At 40.2% G+C, this 22167-nt stretch overlaps 2 protein-coding genes across 2 annotated transcripts; both read left to right on the top strand.

Moving 5' to 3' along the window:
• The first annotated feature begins 513 nt into the window (after positions 1–513).
• On the top strand, positions 514–6136 carry LOC115589380 (sterile alpha motif domain-containing protein 9-like). The gene is made up of 4 exons (XM_030430223.1): positions 514–597; positions 710–793; positions 3542–5994; positions 6110–6136. The coding sequence occupies exons 3-4, from the start codon at positions 3565–3567 to the stop codon at positions 6134–6136; spliced, it is 2457 nt and encodes an 818-aa protein (XP_030286083.1). The 5' UTR covers positions 514–597; positions 710–793; positions 3542–3564.
• LOC115589574 (NACHT, LRR and PYD domains-containing protein 1b allele 2-like) lies at positions 6101–11641 on the top strand. Its single transcript, XM_030430549.1, has 6 exons — positions 6101–6346; positions 6467–6723; positions 6846–6974; positions 7147–7294; positions 10106–10141; positions 10267–11641. The coding sequence occupies exons 1-6, from the start codon at positions 6271–6273 to the stop codon at positions 10539–10541; spliced, it is 921 nt and encodes a 306-aa protein (XP_030286409.1). The 5' UTR covers positions 6101–6270; the 3' UTR covers positions 10542–11641.
• Positions 11642–22167: the final 10526 nt, after the last annotated feature.

Genomic DNA, 22167 nt, shown 5'->3' with positions numbered 1-22167 from the left:
GATTTTTTTTTTTGGCAACTTGACCATTATTTAATCACAGAAGCTGATACAAAGAGCTAGGAAGCACACCATCTACACCAGAGCCACACTTAAATTACTGACCAAACAAACTGCATCAACACATGTCATCTGTCTTTTTCACAGTAGCTGTTAAAGTTGTGGGGTAGAAGGGAGGAGGGAGGTGGGCATGGGGCATCAAGGAAGGTGGAGAAACTAGAAAAGAGGGTAAGAAGTCTCAGTGGTCATTTTTACTGCACATTTCCTCCATTACATCGCAACGTACATTTGATGTAAGTGACTTTGTAAAGTGCTTCATTCTCAAATGTCATGGCAAGTTACTTATTAAACAAATGTGATCATTTATCTTTATGGCTGAGATAATAAAGTGATCCTGTTCCCTCCCAGTGACAAAGAACCTGGCATGGTTTTGGAGGGTGTGACTCCCTGCTGAACTTTGTGATTCAAAGGACGTAGCATTATGGCCTGGAATGACTCTTACAAACTCTTTGATCGACACATACGGTTACTTTGTCTGGCAAATCTCTGCTTGCATCACACCCACGTAGCTTGGTTATATTAACCCCAACTACCTTTATGGTTCGTTATATTAGTTTACTTAAAAAAAAAAAAAAAGTCTGCCAGTCTGTTTTGTGGCATTTTTTGATTTATTTTTGATTTAATTTTTTTTCATCTGTTTTCTCCAGAGCAGATACTAGCAGCTTTTCACAGCAGTCTCATGTGAACTCCAGTGAACACACTAAACTTCAGGGACCTCTGCCTCCTATGGAAAAAGGTAAGAGAAATTCCATAATATTGTTAAGATGTTTTTCTAAGTGTGTTGTAAATATACTCAGACACACATATACTGTAGAAGGTGAGACATTTAGTTTTGATGGTTAAGATCAGGGGTTTCAAGTGAAGCAATGCATTATGTCACTGAGTGTCCTCACAGCAGCAGCATTATTCAGCAGAGTGGTCCCTTTCAGTTTTATATTACTGAATTGTTATAACTGACCTCAGGTTTCATAGCTGCTTGAGATGAAGCTAGGGTTAGGCTTTTATTTTCCTATCTTTTTTTATACTCTTTTATAATATGTAAGCTACTGAATTTCCAATTTCGAAACAGTAGCCATCTATCTATCTAAACTGGTTACAAACAGATTTGTTTCTAAGTTAAATCCAGCCTGTTCTCAATGCCAACACGTCAAATACAGCAGCCCTGGTCCAAAGTTGTGCACTTCTAAGTTTTAGACTGTAGTCAACCCTCCAGTGTCACTTCTTGAAGCAGTAGTATAATATAAAACAATACCCAAATGACCTTGGATGTACCCAAGGTACGTTCGGGGAGCATAATGTGCTACTGTGCACAAACAGCTACTCATAAGTCGGAAAGGTCGCTGCTCAAAAGTAAATTGACCGGTTCACACTCAGGACGGGTCATTTTCACAGTGCTAAAAGGTGAAATTAAACATGAGGTTATTGGTCAATACATGAAACGAAATTGTGAACGGTAATGCAATGCAAGGTTACAACAATATGTGTGGTTAAATGCAAATGATACATTTTGCTACTATATCTAACCCTAACCCTAACCACTTAGGGATTTTTATTTTTTTTTTGCCTAAAACTGACCAAACTGCAACTGTTGAACATTTAACAGTCCAAAGGTCATATGTCATAATATGTTAACTGTTTATCTGCAACCTTTATTTTGAAGGGCTAAGTTAGACTTCACGTTACTGCTGTGAAGTAGTTTAGCACAGTGCAGTAAACTACTGTAAAATTGACAGTTAAAATCTCACCTACAGTTCTCGCTGAAAAATAGACGACCCATCTCAGAATACTTTTTTTTGTCTCAACCTTTTTTCTGCTCCTGTTTTTCCTCACAGTATTAGTATAAATGTTGCTGATGTTACAGTTACAGCCAGTCAAGTGTAACAGCATGATCTGAGATGTTGTGGTGTAGACAGGTCTCTGGTATTCATGCTAGGAGAGCAATACTCATTGAATTGAATGGGCACCAAATTTGCATTCCAAACTGAGTTCCATTAAATTCTATGGCCTCTCACGTCCAAAACTGATGCTAGAGGGGTTTGTAGGCTGTCTTAGTTATAATGAAGGACTTAACTGCTAGGAAGATGGCTCTTGCATATAACAGCTGTACAGTATGCATATAACCTGTGCTTAAGTTGTAAATAAGGAGGTCCTGGAATACAGACAGGGTGCTGTTCTGGTGGCTCAAGTGGAGCTAAAAGTCACAGAACATATAAAATATACCAAGAAAAATTAGCTTGGAGGCACAATGGACAATGCTTGGGGGGGCCATACTGAGCGTTTATACATGTGCACGGCTGTGTATGCGTAACTGGTGGCGGTGAACTGATTTTCAGCTGTACTCTCCCAACACACCGACACCCTCAGCTCACAGCTGTGTCTTCGGGCTACAGAGAGCCAACAGGTGACCTGCCAAAAGTCAGGTCTGCAGGGAGGGCCAACCATACAGAAAGACCAGCAGCCGCTCGTATAGGAGGACCACAACACCTTAAGTGTGCAGCGTGTTTATTGGGGAAACTACACCGGAAAAGAAACTTCCAAGTGGACCGCAGTCACATTTCTGGGGAGATGCAAGTTAGGCTATAGTGTCAATTCGATTCCTCAAACATAGGTAAACAAGCGATTTTTGAGAAACTTTACTGGGAAATAAAAGGATTGTGTAGATAACATCAAATAGGTCTATTACACAAAATGTATTTGGAGACTTTGATAGTGTCAAAAGGAGGTCAAATAGGTGCCTGGCCCAATCTCCGAGGTCTCAGATCCTGTTCTGGTGGGATTAAGCCCTGCATATAACAATTAAATCTTGACAGAACCCTGTTCATTCCTATGACAGCTGCACAACAGTGCATGAAGCCAAAATATTTTGACTTTGCAGGTACAAATTTACACAGATCATCCATGTTGTGGGGCCATACAGCATGCACACAAGACTTTTGTCAACCAAGCCAGCTAACCTCCGGTTTAACTACAAAAAACTTGAATAGAGATAAAATGATTTCATGGTGCAACCTCCTTCTAGGCTTTACAGACGTTATCGGAAAAAATGGCTCAAAGTCTCATCATAAATTGAGTCATTTAATGGGAGTTGTGACATGTTTTACAGGCACTTCTTTCACAGTGTAAAATTTTGGGCCTCTGTGCATCAAGTGATGATGTAATGACACAATTTGCTTCAAAGCCAGCTTGCCCTACAACCACAAAATGTCATGTTTTGGTGGATGTTTGCTGGCAAAAAAAATTGGGTCTCGAGGCGCAGGCTCACTGGAGTGAAGTTAAACACTGGTAATTGTAATTATAAAAAGTTGCTTGAAAATTGGCCAAAGTTCCTGTTTAAGGCCACTGAACAAGTTGCTACACTTGACAAATTGGAAGTGAGAGCTTGTTGGTTAGATTATAATCTCCAAAAATGTTGATAAAATCTTTGTTAACCATTGCCAACAGTTCAGTCTAAGCTAAAAAACTTAAAATTATATTTTTCATTCAGGTACAGGAAACTGAAAGTGTGAGATGGCAAATGGACCAGCCCTGTCCACGGCTAAAAGGGGGGAAATTTATGTGGGAAGTGAAATCAGAGATTCCCTCATTCTGTTGGATGTTCTCTATGCAAATCAGTTCGAAGGAGAATCTTTTGATCCAAGTCTTCTTGAGCAGACAGAAGAAAACTTCTACAGAGGGGCCCCACCCAAATGGTTAAACTTTTACATAAGTGAACAGTTGGAGTCAGACGGCATAGGAACTCCTTTTATCAAACGGGATGGATACAGTACACTTGCAGTACAAACTGCCCAAAGGAGGAAACGCCCTGGGATATCCACGGTTAAACTGTACCACCAGACAGGATGTGGGGGAACCACACTGGCTATGCAGGTGTTGTGGGACATGAGGAAAACGTTCAGGTGTGCCGTTTTAACAGGGTCATCCTCAGACATCACAAAAGTAGCGAAGGAGGTGGTGAACCTTTTCACAGCTGGCAGTCGAGGCCACCAGAACACTGTGCTGCTGTTACTGAATGATGACCAGATTTTGGAAAACCTGCAAGACAGCATTATGATGGAGATTGCTGAACAGAGTATAGACACCTTTATGCCTGTGGTGATTTTCTTCAGCTGCGTTAGAAAGAATGCACTTCTACAGAGTGACCATGTCGTCCTAAAACCAGCACTTTCTGACACAGAGAAGCAAAAATTCAATGAGAAGAAGGAGGAGCTCCACAGAAGGTTCGGTAGTAAACAATGCAAACAGTTCCATGGCTTCAACATATTGCAAACTAATTTCTCTCAATATTACGTCAAACAAGCGTGCAAAGTAATCTGTCCTGTCCCAAGAGCAAAAAGACCAAAGAGGATCCAGCTTGTTGGCTTCCTATCCCTGCTGAATGCCTATGTACCAGGCTCATATCTCCTGGAGAATCAATGCCTGGACTTATTCAAACATAAAGACTACAGATTTGGGGAACTTCCACTGGAGGACAGAATGAAGCCCTTTAGTAATCTCATCATCACCTTCCAACAAGATACAGAAAACAGAGTTCGCATGGCTCACCCAATGATAGCACAGTGTTGTACTGAACTGATGGCTGAGGCAGGTGTGACCAGAAGTGACACAGCAAGAAACATCTTGAACCATTTGTGCAGAGATGAGGTTCCTCCATTTTTGCTTGGTTTTGTCAAAGACATGCTGACCAAAAGAGAAATGAAAATAAAAGAGAACCCAATCAACAGTACAGAGATCACAGAAGAACCAGAAAGATTTTCTAGACTGATTTTAGATATTCAAAAGAAGGAGAGCGAAACTGAGAGTGCATCAGTATTAAAGCTGGCATCAAAGAAATTTGATCAAGATCCATATTTTCCACAAGCACTTGCACGATTGTACTACATAGAACTAAAAGACTACAATCAAGCAGAATTGTGGGCAAGCAGAGCAAAGCAAAGAGATCCCCAAAATTCATTCATTGCTGATACACTGGGCCAAGTCCACAAGAACCACTTGAAGAACACAGACTCTCCTGTCAAACCAAGAAAAATTTTGCAACTGGCCACAAAGGCCATCGACGCTTTCAAAGATGAAGAACGACTTGCTGATAACAAACAGGAGACAGACATGAAAGAAGATGGCAAGACCAAAGTCTCCCATGTTTTTAACACCAGAGGGCAGTTTGGTTACCTGCAGGTTTGCAACCTTGTGTATGACCGACTTGTCAGTCAGAATGAAACCTGGAAAAGGGTTCTCACAAAGGCTGTGCCCATGGGCTCTGTCCTGGAATTACTCGGAGACAGGAAACTCTTCAGATTTAATGTTCTGATTATCAGCCTCAGAGACGAGGTTGAGAAAAAATGTGACTTCTTCAATAAATATTTGACTTACTCGAAGCCTGACATGATGAAAGATGATGCCACATACATACCTAGAGACACCTCAGACTGTTACAGGAAGTATGTTGGAGACTCGCCACCAAAACACGTCAAAGAAAAAGGGGCTGAATTCATCCAGAAACTCAAACAAAACCAGGCTGGCACCTCTGCTGCAGTACTCTCATGTCTTGACAGAAAATACAGTGAATCAGAGCTTAAAGAGATAACTGCACGTTGGAAAAAAATCGTTGAATGCAAAAATTCGATAACAGCTCTGATCAACTACATCTTTGCTCATATCATATTAAGGCATGTGGGAATAATGTATTCCCGTAGTTTCCACAAGTTTCTAGGTGAGTTTAGACAGAAAATGCCCCTGAACCCCAACGATGGGCCTGAACAACACATGTTAGCCCTCCTCTTGTACTGGCCTACTGACAGCCAAGGCAAATGTGACTTTGACCTTAGTGAATTAATTCATCGTATGCACTGCTCTTATGAAAATACATATAAGACATACTTTGGATCAAGGCACCTCTGCCCTCTGTTTTTCATTGGAAAAGGTGAAGACCTGAACAGAATTGTTCACAGAAATTCGTTCTGTAGTGTTTTGTGTGTCGTCATGATGCTGCTTGTTCCAATTCAAAACAAGACATTCTGTGTTAATTCAGAATTTACTGTAAATTTTTCTAATGTAGTCATTTGTTTCCACTTTCACAAAATAAGCCTCCAGTCTGAAGCAGGTCACTTTGAGTGCAGCGTCTCTTCTCTGCGCTGGGTTTGTAAGAAGAAGGTCAGCTTCAAATACCACTTCAGCTCATGGGATGAACACAGGGAGAAGCCTTCATGTGTGGATTACATGCCAGCAGGACCACTACTAGACATCACAGTCACAAGTGGAAAGATGGAGGAAGTGCATCTGCCACACTGGATAGGTAAGTGGACATGCAAGTATGATGAATATTGTTTCTATGAATAAATAGAAATAAATTCAATCACTTTCTTCTCACCAAACACTAAGATTCATTTTGTTTTTGTTCTGTCTTTTTTTTTAGATCACGACTCCACAATATCGGACATGTTTGCAGTCCTACATGTGGATACTTTTGGAGATTTTGTGGAAAAAGCGTCTCAAGTGACATCATCCCATGTCAAGTTATGCCAGCCAACTTTCTCTCCAACAGGGGTCATGATCCGGGTGAGACTGGGCTTCCAAGTCAAGGTTCACTATGAGGCGTTAATATACAAGACGAAAAAGGAATTCCTCACATTGCATGTTTACCTGGTGCCACCCGATCCTGTTGTACAAGAGGTGTGTATTTAATTTTTTCACAATAATAAACAAAAAATGAATACATCGATGAAAACAAAAAACGTCAAAACACACATCAAAACCATTATGGCTGCTATTATGAGTTTACATTTATTTCACAGAAAGTGGAGAAAAAGGAGAAATCATATGGATCGATAATAATCCCCAAACCAAACCCAGACAAGTCTCTTCAAATGCAGGATAATTTCTTCCTCACAGCAGACAAGGACACTGCTAAAATCAGTCCAGAAGTAAGTATTTAATCGTTTTACTTACAGGGCTCAGTGTTAACAAATATCAAAGATCAGAAAAACATATTTAAAATTGAAGTAAAAGACCTTGCTATGTTTGACCACTTATATTCTAACTTTGTGAATGTAGAGCCGTGGATTGTTGCCTTTTAACACAATATATTCTCCACAGAAATTAAAGCTCACATATGAGAGGAGGATGCCAAATTACTTTGAGGTGTTCCTCAGAAGTGCAGACGGTGAGTTCGACCTGAGACTCGAAAGTGAGGGAAAGAAAAATAGCAGAAGGGACACAGTCTGGACCTGCACTATAAGAAAAGGTGAGTGTTTTTTACAGCAGTTTTCAATTAATTCATGTGCACACACCTTTTGTTTTTTTTTGTAAAAACTACTGTTTCTTCATAGTCTTTTGTTAAATTTAGTTTATTTTTATAATAAAAAAAGATTATAAAAGAATAAATAATAATAAAAAATCTTCCAAACTGCTCATTTAATCTAAACTAGTGCAGTGCCCGTAAGAAAAGTGTATTCCTATAAAAAAGTGGGAGGTTAAGGAGCTTTTTCATGGATGGCCAAATGAGGCTGTGTTTGAAGGTGGGACGTCAGGGATATTTAGGTTTGTTGTGAAATCCGATATTCCAGGGTATAATTGGCTGTTTTTGACTATTTAGGGTCCGGGCAGCTAAGCTGCCAGGACACTATTGTATTCCTAGGAATTCTTTCTTTCTTTCTTCCAAGGAAGTCATACTTCCCAAGGGCGAAAACTCACCAAACTTTACAGAAATGTCCGGCCCCATGCCAGATTTACTTAATTCCAAGGACATGTTAATAGTCCTCCTGGGGGGGGGGGCACAATAAGCGTTTAAATTTAAAATTTTTAAAATACCTACAAAATCAACAGTACATGCTACAGTTTTGAAACTTTCACCAAACTGTAGCCCCAATACTGCTGAAACTTTAGTCCACTCATTACAAATTATGAAGTCAATCACTCAGTTTTTTTCAAAACCTGTAAAACTTATAAAACCTATCTCCTCCCACAATTTTTGCTCAATTGTCACCAAACACAAAACTTGTTTCTCGGATTTTTGATTCATCAAAAATTAAGCCTACAGTGCATAAAATGTTTGACCGTAAACAGTACTGTAAACATATACTATCAAATTCTTGCTAAATACATTTTCAATCTTCCTGAAAAAAATTTAGAATATTTTGGAGTCATGATGAAGTTTGGCAAATATCAGAATTTTATCTCAAAAACTGAATTTTTGAGAACATTTTGAATTCTGCTCTCATGTGAATAATTGCAGTCAATGCAAGCAGCATTTTTAAACATTAGTTATTCACTTATGGAGCAAATTAATAATTTTTAAAAACAAATTACTAACATCTCCATGCTGCAATATGTGTATTTTCAGATTTTTGTCTTGATAACTGAATTTTTTACAGTGGTTTCAAATCTGCCTGCACAACAGTGAATGGCTTAATCAATTTGTCAAGCCACTGTTATAATGCCACTTGCCAATTAGCTCAGAGCGATAGATGACAGTCTTTGGTTCCAGAAGTTGTGAGTTCAAGCCTCAAGTCGTCCAAAGTGAACATGGTTGTCAACTGTCTTGTCTTCCTATTCTCCTGTTTGTTGCTCAGAATTGCCTAATTTTGCCAAAAAATAGCCCGTGCTGCGCAGCAGCTATAATTTTGATTTTGCCATTATATTTCATCTTAAAAGCTATTTACTTGGTGTCATTATTTTCAGCACAACCTCACATGTGTGACTGTACAGTTATTTTTTTTATTTTGACATACTGTATTAACACAATGGACCTAAAATCACAAAAAAAACATGAATCCGAGTAGAAAAAGTTAGATTTTTTTTACTGTGAAAACCACAAATATGTTTAACAAACCATTTTTTTTTTTTTTTTTTTTTACTGATAATGCAAATATAAATTGTTGTTTATCTAAATTTGTGCACACATTTAAAAAATGTACAAAGTGATATGTAACTATTTACATTTAAATGCAGGCAATGCTCAGGTCTGCCTGTGCTCCTTCCAGCTGAATAAATAGCTGGACTGCCTGCTCCACATTCAGCTTCTCCTCATTATTCTGACTCATTAAACAAAAAACCGACTCCACTACACACTAAACACACCACACCAAACACTACATAACACACTAACTACACACTCCAAACACGCTAAATGTCACAAATCTCTCAACTCTCACACACACCGACCGTCGTTGCCTGTCAATCATCCGCCTAGGTCCCTCCCACAACTTCCTGTTCCTCAACAACCAAACTTGCTGCTTGGACACTTTCGTGACAAAAGCCCGTTTTTACCGTTTCTTCCTGCACCAGACACAAAGCAAACGTGACGGCGATGTTCGCGATAAAGCGTGGCGGACATTATTTACCCTAGGTCCGGTTTTGGACGTGCCGATGCTTCCGGTCCGTTGCCTCGGGAGGTGGGCCGTGTAGCTAGCGGCTAGCTACACACGAACATCCACAGATTCCGATTCCACTTTGTTGTCCGCGCATCTCCAGATCTCCTCGGACCCGAACAGACTCGGCCCGGACTCGTTTAATCTCATTAATCCACAACAGTCAGTTTAGATGCACAGAACAGAACAGAACGGGACCGAACCGCCGGCAAAATCACGGTCCAGCTCGCGCCGCTGCAGGTATAAATCCGCTTGTTTCTTAAGGTGGGGGGTCACGGTGGGCTCGGCAGTGATTGGCTCTGGTGCACGCGTGGCCACGGTGTGCAGTGATTGGCTCTGGTGCGCACGTGACTGTAGTGGCTCCGGTGGACAATGCTCGGGGAATTTGTAAAGCATTTATGAAATAATTTATTGACGGTATCATTGCAGTCCAAACAAATGAGAAATAGCACACCCTTGAACCACGCAGCAGCCATGTTGAAACTCTCAGGTCAGTCTGATCCTGATCCGCAGAGATATTTGAGGAACACACATACACACACAGACAGACAGAGATTCCTTGTATTTATAGATAGATGTTCACTCTGTAACAAAGCAAAGGGCCTTCTGCATAGAGAATTTAATGCAAAAAATCTATAAGCTGTATCCATTAACTAATCAGCATCGTGACCTGTGTTTTATTTCAGGGGACTACAAGAGTCAACGCTCTGATCGTGAACAAGGTAAGACAAGAGATTCATTATGCAAAAATAAATCACAGGATTGAGACTTGAGTTCTTTAAACATACAGTATGATAACTTCCTACAGTTTACTGTGTGTTTGCTCTGTTTTCATCTGTCACCACAGCCTCAGGTCAGCATTTCGTGGAACGCCATCGGACAGCTCTGATTAACAGAGTGAGGGACACAGGAACCATCCTGGATAAACTCCGGGAAAGACAGCTGATCTCAAAAGAGCAGTATGATACCATCAGGGTTTTATCAACCACATACGACCAGATGAGGGAAATTATTGACTTAATGATAAATGTCGGCACAAGAGGCAAAGACACCCTCTACGAAATCCTTCAAAGCATGAGGAGTATGAGGCCTCTCATCTCTGAGCTTGAGGAATCTGGATAACGGAGCGAACCATAAAAGTGAAAGACTGTTGATTTGAACACAACATGAACATTTGACACTGAGATGAGAGGACAGCAGGAAGCTGACTGTACATTCGAACATTTATTTGATCTGTAACAAATAGAGGCTCCACTGAAGATAAACAAATGTAGTCTAATCACCACAGAAAGATGAGGACTATAAGCAGCACACTGAGAAGAATGAAGGGTAAACATCCTTTCATCCACCTGGATTTGCATGAATGTACTTTTTCTTCAGGATTTTTTGTTTGACTTCTTTTTAATATATTTTTTACGACTTTTATACTTTATTTTTACTGTCTCGTCATTAAGAGTTGGAGGTGGAGCAGAAGATGTTGGACCCAGTAAATGTCCAGCATCTTGAATGTACTGCTCCAACAGCGAAGCACTTTTAGTAATGAACTCGCTTCCATCAGCTGATCCGACATCAGCCGCCTCAAATGAAAAGAGTGACAACTTAAAGTAAATGAAGCTCCTAAAACTTTTGTCTTTTGCATCATATATATTTTCAGGATTTTCTTTATGGATGTCTGAAGTGTTGACAGTACAAAAGCTCCTTAAACTCTTACAGCAGCGGATTCAGAGGAGAATTATTACAGTTTATCTTATTGTTTTCTTCCATGTAAATATTCAGTTTTATATTAAGAGAGATGTGTCAAGCAAAAACAATGAAATCATAAAGAACACACTTGGATACATTTTTTATTTTGTTTTAATGTTGTTTAAATTGTGTTTTGATTTAGCTTCCTCGTTGTCAGAACTGTCAGAGCTCAAGTATGAAAGAATATTATAATATATAAAAACATGACCTTGGATGTTTTATACTCGACTCAAAGCTTTGATATGTATATTAGGGAGGTTACTTTTGAACTAGTTAGCCTGTTAAAAATAATATGTGACTACTGTACTTGTAACTTTTTACATTTGATTACTTTTTGAACAAATGTTTTAAACTTGAGCAACAAATAATGTGTTTTTATATTATTACTATTTTTAAGTTTATCTTTTTTTTAACACTCGGTAAATGGCTACAGATCTGTATGATGAACATGATTTTGAAATAAATTTGGTACATTTTGATCCTGCGTCACTTGTTTTACATGAGCAATATTTCTTCAATCTGACCAACATTGTTCAGATTGAAGGTTTGTATGAGACAAAATTATCAGGGTCTGGTGCTGATCTGTAACAATGAATTTAACCAGAATCATGTTACATCAAGCACTCCTCTTCCTTGTTGGATATTTTATCTCTTTTGCCGTGTGTTTGTTGTTTGTGTTTATGTTAAAAACAAACTCTCCAAAGGAAATGAATTCACCTGAGAAGGTTGAAAAACAAAATTCAAATGTATTTCTCAGAATTTAAACTTATTTTGCAGAATTTGATATTCCTTATCAAAATTTGATATTTTTGCTCAGAATATTAATTATTTCTCAGTTCTAATGGTTTTTTCTCAGATTTTAAACTTTTTTCCCAAGAATTCTGAGTTCAATCTCAGAATTCAAACTTTTTCTCAGAATTCAAACTTTATCCAGTATCCTGATCTTTGACCATACGTCAAATCAAGTCCATCGTCTTCCTGATTTCTGACTCTATCACAGGTTTAAATTTGGTTACATTTCACTGCAAAATTAGTAAACTATTTATATTATCCTGATCTTTGACCTTACATCAAATCACTTCCTTCATAAGTTAGTTCATCGTTGTCTTTGGATCTTCTTCCTGATGTCTGACTCGATCACAGGTTTGTGATAGATCAATTTGGTTACATTTTTCTGCAGCAATGGGGAGAAATCTCACTTTTTACAGAAGAGGATTACAGCCACTGTAAAATAAAATGTAAAAAAAAAAATTGAGTTCTGAGTTCAGACTTTTTTCAGAAGTTTTTTTTTTTTTCTCAAAATTTGAATTTTCCCCCAGAATTCAAACTTTTTCTCAAAACTCCAAAACAAATCAAATAAAGAAACGTGGCGCAAATATAGAAAGCAAAACCAAATACAGAAACTCTGCAAATATCACATTTGACAACAGAAACTGTTTCCAGAGGACACTAAAAAGATATGAACACAGGTGGGACACCATTATTAACCTACCAAAACAGCTTTACCACTTTAACCTCTTACAGACTAGACTTTAATAACTTCATGAGTCATAAACCACGGCAACATCAAGCGTGCCCCAGCTGTGTTCATCACTTTTTAGCGTCCCCTGGAAACAGTGTGTTAGATCCCGAACTTTCCCCTTGTCCAGAAGGTACTCGACCAGCTCTCCGTTTAAAGGGTTAGATCCCTGAACCTACAAGAGGTTGCTTAAAAACTGGGAATTTAAATAGGGATTGCTTAAGCTGGTGATGAGGAGACTCGCCTAGCTGCCTTAATCCGAACGTCTACCCTGCTTCCTCTGGTTTGGCACCTAACATGAATAGCCCTTGAGTCAGATACGGCCACCAGCCATGCACGTTATGGCAGCTCTCCTCTAAATGATCAGTGCACTTGGTATAGATAGTGGTATAGATAGATAGATGGATAGAATTACTTTAATGATCCCAGACTGGGAAATTATTTATGGTATTTATGTATGGTGCTAGGTTGGATTTTCAAAAGGGACTGTTTCAATTTGGTAGGCTAGAGTAACTTTTAAGAACCTTTAAGATATTATGCACACTTAACACCTGACTTTTACTTCCATCAAAGAGACATAAAATCAATGTCCACAACTTTAACTTTAACTATATTATGGATTGCATAGATTTTAGCAAGGGCAAAGCATACAGTGCAATACTTATTTCAATTACTATCAATCATTATCAAAAATACTTATTGATAGATCACAATACTTAACTGACAAATAAATCTTAAAGAGCTGCGGCCTGGTTAGAACTAATTAAATGTAGGTGAGATGGAGAAGGTCAGGTCTATCCAAGGCTTGCCTTTCTCTTCCTGCTGAAAGTCCAAGTCCCTGAGGCAAATCACAACCCCGGCCGAGTTCTCGTAACTTCCTCAATGTCCAAACTTCACTCCAGCAAAGTGAACAAAAGTACTCCAGTATCCAAATTGTAATCCACAGCATGTTGGCAAAAATGGTTAATCCGTTGTGCTCTTAAGTCCTTGGTCTGTTTCTGCTAAAGATTTCTTGAAGTCCTTTCTGCGATGTTAAGGCTGCTCACATTCTCCGTCTCAGGTGTTTCTTCAAGGCTTGAGCGAGTGGAAGAAGCGAACTTTAGTCCGTGCTCCTCAGGTTATATACACTTCGGACACTGGCTTGGTTTTGTGTCCTTATTAGGACATGTTTTCAGCATCTCTCCATTCACTGGTTAATAACCCCTTGAATAAGATTTCATAACGCTTCTCTCTTGCTTTGGACGGTGGCACGGTTTTATGTCCTTATTAGGACATTTTCCCACCATCTCTCCGTTCAATGACTAATAGTCCCTTGATGACGGCTAACAATTTCATAATGATCTAACATGTGTCTGGCAGGAGTGTATGAATCCCAACTTTCCTGACACTGTCTGTGTGTGTGTGTGTGTGTGTGTGTGTGTACATACTGGGGTAAATGGATCTCAACTATTTTGACAAGTGTCTGTTACCATCTGTGCATCTCTGCATATTGTTCTGTTTTCTCTATTTAGTTGATTTTTCAATAATGCACAGGTGTTATTTCTTTTACTTTTCTTGTGTTTTATCTATATTGCATGTTTGTCTTCAGTCACAGTGTGTTGAGCTCTCAGGGCCAGCATTCATTGTGTGTGTGTGTAGAGACGTCCCTTCACACATTTTGGTTTGCAGTAGACCACTTCAGTGTGTACATGTTGTCTGGACAGGACATTTGGTTACTGTCAGTTAATCTTTGTCTGAGCGTCTGGAGACAAAACTACAACTTTGTTTTGAAGAGACCAGGTGGGCTGTTTGTTAGTCTTGTCTGACAGCTCACTCCCTTTTCACAGTTAATAAGAGAATTCAATAATTTACAATATTAATTTCATCAGAATATGAAAACCCCTGAATGTCAGTTTAAAGGATGAGCCCAAAGCTAGTTTATAATTTACTTATTCCTCTATAATCATAGATGAGCATTTGCACTTTAGCTTTATGTTACGTTGAACTTCCTTCTTTTGAATAAACAAAGAGTTAGGGTAAGTCAGTTACAGCTAAAGTTAGCATCAGCAGCTTAACAACAGTTGAAGGCATAGACATATATACATAGACGCCGCATCGACTGTGGAGGGGTGTGCCTACAGCGCCGCAATCTTGGAACAGGGCTAGCAGAGGCAGCGGTGCATCAACCTACGAAGGACAGAGTTACTCCTCAATCTCAAAGTAGAATTATTTGCCGAATTTTGGACCGATTATAAAACGTATTGATTTGTTAAAAACGTCACACATGTAGCTATGATACAGGGTGCTTGGAATTTTTTAAAATGCTGGTTTTACTACCCAAATACAAATTCTCCATCCATCCATCCATTGTCAACCGCTTATCCAAAATCGGGTCGCGGGGGCAGCAGCTTCAGTAGCGAGCCCCAGACATCCCTTTCCCCGGCCACATCGGCTAACTCTGACTGGGGAATCCCCAGGCGCTCCCAGGCCAGAGAAGAGATATAATCCCTCCACCTGGTCCTGGGTCTACCCCTAGGTCTCCTCCCAGTTGGCCGTGCCAGGAACACCTCCCTAGGAAGGCGCCCTGGTGGCATCCTCATCAGATGCCCAAACCACCTGAACTGGCTCCTTTCCACGCAGAGGAGCAGCAGCTCTACTCCGAGTCCCTCCTGGATGGCTGAGCTTCTTACCCTATCTCTAAGGGAGACCCCAGCCACCCTGCGAAGAAAACCCATTTCGACCGCTTGTACCCGCGATCTCATTCTTTCGGTCATGACCCATCGCTCATGACCATAGGTGAGGGTAGGGACGAAGATTGACCGGTAGATCGAGAGCTTTGCCTTTCGGCTCAGCTCCCTCTTCGTCACAACCATGCGGTGAAGCGCATGCAACACCGCACCCGCTGCGCCGACTCTCCTGTCAATCTCCCGCCCCATCATCCCCTCACTCGTGAACAAAACCCCGAGGTACTTGAACTCCTTCACTTGGGGCAAGGACACATTCCCCACCTGGAGTAGGCAATCCACCGGTTTCCTACTGAGAACCATGGCCTCAGATTTAGAGGTGCTGATCCTCATCCCTGCCGCTTCACACTCAGCTGCGAACTGATCCAGTGAGCGTTGTAGATCTACAGCCGATGATGCCATCAAGACCACATCATCTGCAAAAAGCAGTGATGCGATCTTAAGGTCACCGACCTGTAGCCCCTCCATACCACGACTGCGCCTTGAAATCCTGTCCATGTAAATCACAAACAGGATTGGGGACAGGGCACAGCCCTGGCGGAGGCCAACACCCACTTGGAACAAGTCCGACTTACTTCCGAGTATACGCACACAGCTCTCGCTTTGAGAATATAGGGATTGGATGGCCCTGAGAAGGGACCCCCTCACCCCATACTCCCGCAGCACCTCCCACAGAACATCCCGGGGGACCCGGTCGTACGCCTTCTCCAGATCCACAAAACACATGTGGACTGGGAGATTGTACTCCCAGGCCCCCTCCAAGACCCCTGCCAGAGTAAAGAGCTGGTCCGTTGTTCCACGACCAGGACGGAATCCGCATTGTTCCTCTTCAATCTGAGGTTCGACAATCGGCCGGACCCTCCTTTCCAGCACCTTGGAGTAGACTTTCCCAGGCAGGCTGAGTAGTGTGATACCTCTGTAATTGGCACACACCCTCTGGTCCCCTTTCTTAAAGAGAGGGACCACCACACCTGTTTGCCACTCCTTCGGCACCGACCCCGACCCCTACGCAATGTTGTTTTCTCTGTGTTAAACATACCTGATACGTGTTCAGGCTGCTGTTTGATTAAACATGTCAGTCGCTGACTTATTTCACTTGCCAGTGCCTTTGTTAAGGCCAGTGCATTTAATATAAAAATAGTGTTCAAAATACGTTGGATTTGTTTTTCACTCATTCCCAACCAGATGAGTGAAATAAGTCAGATCTTCAGAGTCGCTGGTTGTTACAGAGGACGTTGTAAACAGGAACGGTGAGAGTTGCTCTTCCTGAGAATGTGTATCTCTAATAAACCTTTATTAAAAACACGTACTCATGTCTTCTCCCTGTCTGAGTAAACATGCATCACATAGAGGAACTATTGAGCCCTTTTAAACAAAAATACCAGTGCGGCAGTCACTCCACTATGCCAATCAGATCACAGGTGACTCTCTCACCTATTTCACTCCTCACAGGGACACACAGCCACCTCCTGGTCGCAGAAGGAGGCCAGATCAACTTGTGACTGCAGTGTCTGTTCACCCTGTCTGTATGTGATGATTTATTATACAAATAAGATTTTCCAAAAAATATGGTGTTTCTTGGACAGCTGGACAGCCACGAGGAACAAAGTTCTGTGTCCTGCAGCTGACAACAAAGTCTGAGTCCTCAGGGGAGCCACTCAAAAAAAATGGAAAGAATGTGATGCATCCTGTAAGTTCCTGCAAGCTGTTCTGACAGTCTGATATTCAAAAAGGTTAGAGACAGCAAATCCTATGTCTACAATGATAATAATAATAATAATAATAATAATGATAGTGATATAATTATGATAATAACAATGTAATATTAATAGCAAAAGCAACAATAATAATATAATTCAGCAATAATAAGAATCATAATATAATGATAATAATAGCGATAATAATAATAATACCAGTAATAATAAAAAAATGATAATAATAGCAATGATAATAATACCGGTAATAATTAAAATAATATAATGACAATATAATAACATAATGATAATGATACGAATAGTGTATATATATAAATACGTGTGTGTGTGTGTATATATATATATATATATATACACGTGTGTGTATATATATATATGTATATACATGTGTATGTTTATATATATATACATTTATATACATGTGTGTATATATATATACACATGTATATGTGTGTATATATATACATGTATATATATGTGTGTGTGTATATGTATTAAAATCATATAATGATAATATAATAACATAATGATAATGATACGAATAGTATATATATATATATATATATACATGTATATACGTGTGTCGGTGTGTGTGTGTATATGTATATACATTTATATACATGTGTGTATATATATATATATAAATATATATATATATATATATACACACATGTATATATACACGTGTATATATGTGTATATACATTTATATACATGTGTGTATATATATATATATATATACACACATGTATATATGTGTATATATACATGTATATATGTGTGTGTGTGTACCAGAGGAGGCTCGTCCATAGAGGCAGAGGAGGTTGGTCCTACAGTATTTTTGAGAGGCAAGAGGAAGATACATTTTTTTTTTAAGAAAGAGTAACTGGTTTAAATAAATCATTACCAAATCTCAGTATCATTTATAAATGTTATATATATATCTTCCAAAGAATAAACTTTTTATGATATATATATATATATATCATAAAAAAGTTTCTTCTTTGGAAGAAAATCCACTTAAAACGGTTGAACAGCGACAGCTGCAGACGGAGGAGACAGAGCAGTCTGTGAGAGGAGCAGGGAGCAGGAAGGTGGGGGCTAGAGGAGGACGGAGGGCTTCTGTCCTCCGTGGGAGGGATCTCCTTCCATTCACTCAGTGTATTAAGGATTTTTCCATGCTGATCTATGATTGGCTAAGACACGTAAAATGACGCGCTAAGGGAGGACGTCCTCTCTTACCAATCAGCAACCAGAATGCAAGATTGTCAGCAGGTTGGTCCAATAACAGTTCCCAAATTTCATTCTCACATTTATACACAAATCCAGCGCGAAATCTATGGGCGCCGCCATCTTGCCTGCCGCCATTACTGCGTGGCTGCGGACTGTGACTTGCCGGTGCCCTCTAATGGATTTTCAATGGAAGCATCCTGCTCGTGAAAACATCAAGTGACTTTAAGAGCCGGATTCAGGTGTATATTTTGATAAATAACCGCCGGTTCCAAATAAATGTCGGGTCTAATTATTTTATTTATTTTTTATTAAAGAAGGAGACGTGACCACTGACACTGCACGTTATTTCTTCTTCGCCTTTTTCACGTGTTGTGCTGCTTTCTGTCAGTCAGTATCACAGTGATGATCGCCATGGCTCCGGTGCAGCAAAAAATAAAAAGTACAACTTCAAATTCAAACTTTCTGTCGTAAAATATGCAGAGGAAAACTCGGGAGAAGCAGCCGCTAGATGTTTCTCTGTCGACACCAAGAGAGGGAGAGAAACTGAGCTTCAGCATCTGTCTGAGGAGGACAGCAACAGTAGGGGTGGGCGATACTGCAAATTTTGTTATCGATCCGATACCAAGTAAATACAGGGCCAGTATTGCCGATACCAATACCGATACTGATACTTTTTACTTGAAAATTCCTGATCAATTAATGATTAATACTTTTGCCTTTAATTAATTGACCATCAGGGTTTCCTGCAGACCTTATTTGGCCAGGCACCCTGCCCGGCCTGAAATCTGTAGCGCCGGGCTAGAATGTCGGGCAAAAAAAAATACAAAATTGATGCAATGCATGCAAGCGACACGGCAGCGCTTGAGAACTAATCTACCAGCGCACATAGATAGATTTGTGTTATAATTAATTAATGTTGATTCTTTAGTGCTGCGCTGTCTTCCTGCAGCGCATTCTGCGCCATATCTCTCTCTCTCTCTCTCTCTCTCTCTCACACACACACGCACGCTACCAGTTAAGACGAGAGTATTCCATCCGATGCGCTGCAAGATGAGAACCTCAGCAAAAGATTTTCATCATCGGAAAAACTACCATCCTGGCGACTAAAGAGTTTGAAAATGCAGGTCCTACGTGCATTAAGTGTTTCCCATTAATTACTCAGACTGTGGCGGGCCGCCATGGTCTAATTTGTCCCGCCACAGTCTGAGAGTGAGCCGAAAAAATCTGTAACTTGTGTTTCGCGCTGCAGCTTCAGCAAAGCATCTCTCACTCCCGGTCAGTCGGCTCTGCACCCCCCGCTGTACGTGGCGCGCGCACACTCATACGCACTTTCATTACTTACTTTCATTTTTAAAAATTGCGTCTGTCCAATTTTGCCTCGGGTCCGGGGCGGTATCAATTTATAGTGGGCAGCTGTCTGTGTATCGTTGGCATGAGTGGAATGTAGGGAGAGTTGTATAAATGTGTATTTTGGATGTTTTCTTTCCACTAGTCTGAAAGAAGACATGTTATGGAAGCAAAATAGCCCAAAATGTTTTTGCCTGCCATGTCTCCCCTTAAGGCTGCAACTAATGATGAATTGATGATGTACCCTCTGAATCCATTTCATTTTTTATTACAATTTAGTTTACAGTTTAATTATTAATTAAAAAATAAACTAATTCAACACAGGTAACCACTTTTGCTTTATTTCGTTGATGGCTCAGATGTATGCTGTAGTTGATTTTGTGTTTTCACCATTCGTATCTATACAACCAATGTGTTTGTGATTAAATTGTGTACACAAGCACACAGTTCTTCATAGATCTAGCCTCTTCATTTTGCTTTCAAAGTGCACCAGATTGATGCATTTAACTTTAAAATGTTAAAAAAAATCTTCCGGGGGACCATGCCCCCGGACCCCCCTAGAGGGTCCAGCATCCACCCACCACAGTCTCACAAAATCCTGTGGGAAACACTTTACTGTCTAAACATAAATTTGTAATAAATACAATTAAAACATTAATTCATTCATTAATTAATTCATTAATTTATCCTATCCGGCGACAGTTCTCGGGTTGATCTCGGTTGAACCCACCCCAAAACCCAAAAATATCGATCTCATCACGCTAGCATCGATCCGATACCAATACTCACCTTAGTATCGATATTATCGATATTTGGATCGATCCGCCCACCCCTAAGCAACAGGGCCAGGCTGCCTGCTGGAGGGAGGAAGAAGGCCAGCGAGGAGCTTCAGATAAACATGCGGGGATTAGTTATCAGCAAACGGGCACTCCAGGAGAGCGTGTCCCCCATAATGATCAGGGCGATGGAGAAACAAATGAGTGAGCCACCGTGAGTGACAGCAGAGATGAGGAGTTATCTGCGAGTGCTGGTTGGATGAATTGTTTCATCCGCCGCAACAACTTCACTTGCAGAAGCCAACTATTGCCCAGAAGGATGCCGGAGAATTCATAGAGAAGCTGGGTAAGTTTGTGACATTTTCATCCCGGATTTTTGAGAGGGAGGAATTAATCGCCTGTCCCAAATTGCCGCCTGGTCTCACAACATGTTCTTCCCGGCATCATTGAACAGCATACGTTCTAAAAAAAAAAAAAAGAAATTGAAGAACATTTTCGCATCTACAGCTAACGTCATCAACAACCGGTACGGGACCAACACGCTACTTCCTTAGCAGCAAAGCACCGCAGTAATGGTGGCGCTGCTGTACTTCCGTGTTTCGCCGGATTTATGTATACAACCGTAAACAAGAAATACTTCTATGTAATTTACAGCTTTCACTGGCAGCCATGCTCGGACAAGAAATATGGAGTTTTCAGCGATATTGGAATCTGTTTCAAAGGAAATATAAGCAAGAAAAAAAACTGTTCGGAGAAATCAGAGAGAAGCAGTCAGAAACATAATTCATAGTTTTTGTTTCTTTTGTTCGTCCTGCTGGAGGACATAACGTTAGAGGCACGACCGGGACAGCAACACAGTTACAGAGCACACAATACAGAGCAGCAACAAAATCACTGTCATGAAACGTATATTTTGAATGCTAAGGTAGTACAAGGGGGAAGCGCAGTTGCTTGCCATGTAGGTGATACAAATTTGTATTTTTTTTTTTTGTCTTGTATATTAGCCATTTGATGAAAAGTTTTTTTAAAGAAGTCTTGTAAGTCATTGTTTTATTGCTTAATTTTCATTGAATATAAGAAAGTAGGGTTAAGTAGTTGACTTGTATAAAATAACATGACACCGTGGACTGGTTTTCCTCCTGTCCTCCCCAATTTTTTCAGTCACCAGCCGCCGATTTTAGATTATAAGTTCACCCATGAATGAAAAATCATCAAGACGGTCTGGCTGCAGACCTCCAGCGTCAGGCTGCTTCCGGTGCAGGCTCCACTCTCAGGCTGCATCTAGTGTCAGGACAGGAAAAAACAAACTTTTGTGCGTCTCTTAAAGGACTCCGGCAAACTTTTTGTGCGTGTCTTGAAGGACTCCGGTGTATACATATACCCTGAAACCACGGGTTACGTTTGCAAATTATCGAATGATAACACCGAATGTGGATGTTCGTAATAAATTAATTACGCTAACGGTTGACTGAAGAGCAGGTTATTTGTTGTGTAAAGGAAAATGACATGAGGATTCAATGTTTTGCTGTCCTTCATATACCTTTATTAATTGAAATACACATAACAAATAACGTGCAGGAATTCTTTCTTTCCTTCTCCTTCTCCTTCCTCTTCTTCAAATTCGCGGGTTCTGTAAACATTTCCATGGTAACAGCGAGCTCCACCAATCAGATACGTGGCTGTTACATTCGC

The sequence above is a fragment of the Sparus aurata genome, chromosome 10 (genome assembly GCF_900880675.1).
Source record: "Sparus aurata chromosome 10, fSpaAur1.1, whole genome shotgun sequence".
Classification (NCBI taxonomy): Eukaryota; Metazoa; Chordata; class Actinopteri; order Spariformes; family Sparidae; genus Sparus; species Sparus aurata.
The sequence above is the reverse complement of the archived record's forward strand: the minus strand, read 5'-3'. Positions and strand labels throughout refer to the sequence as shown.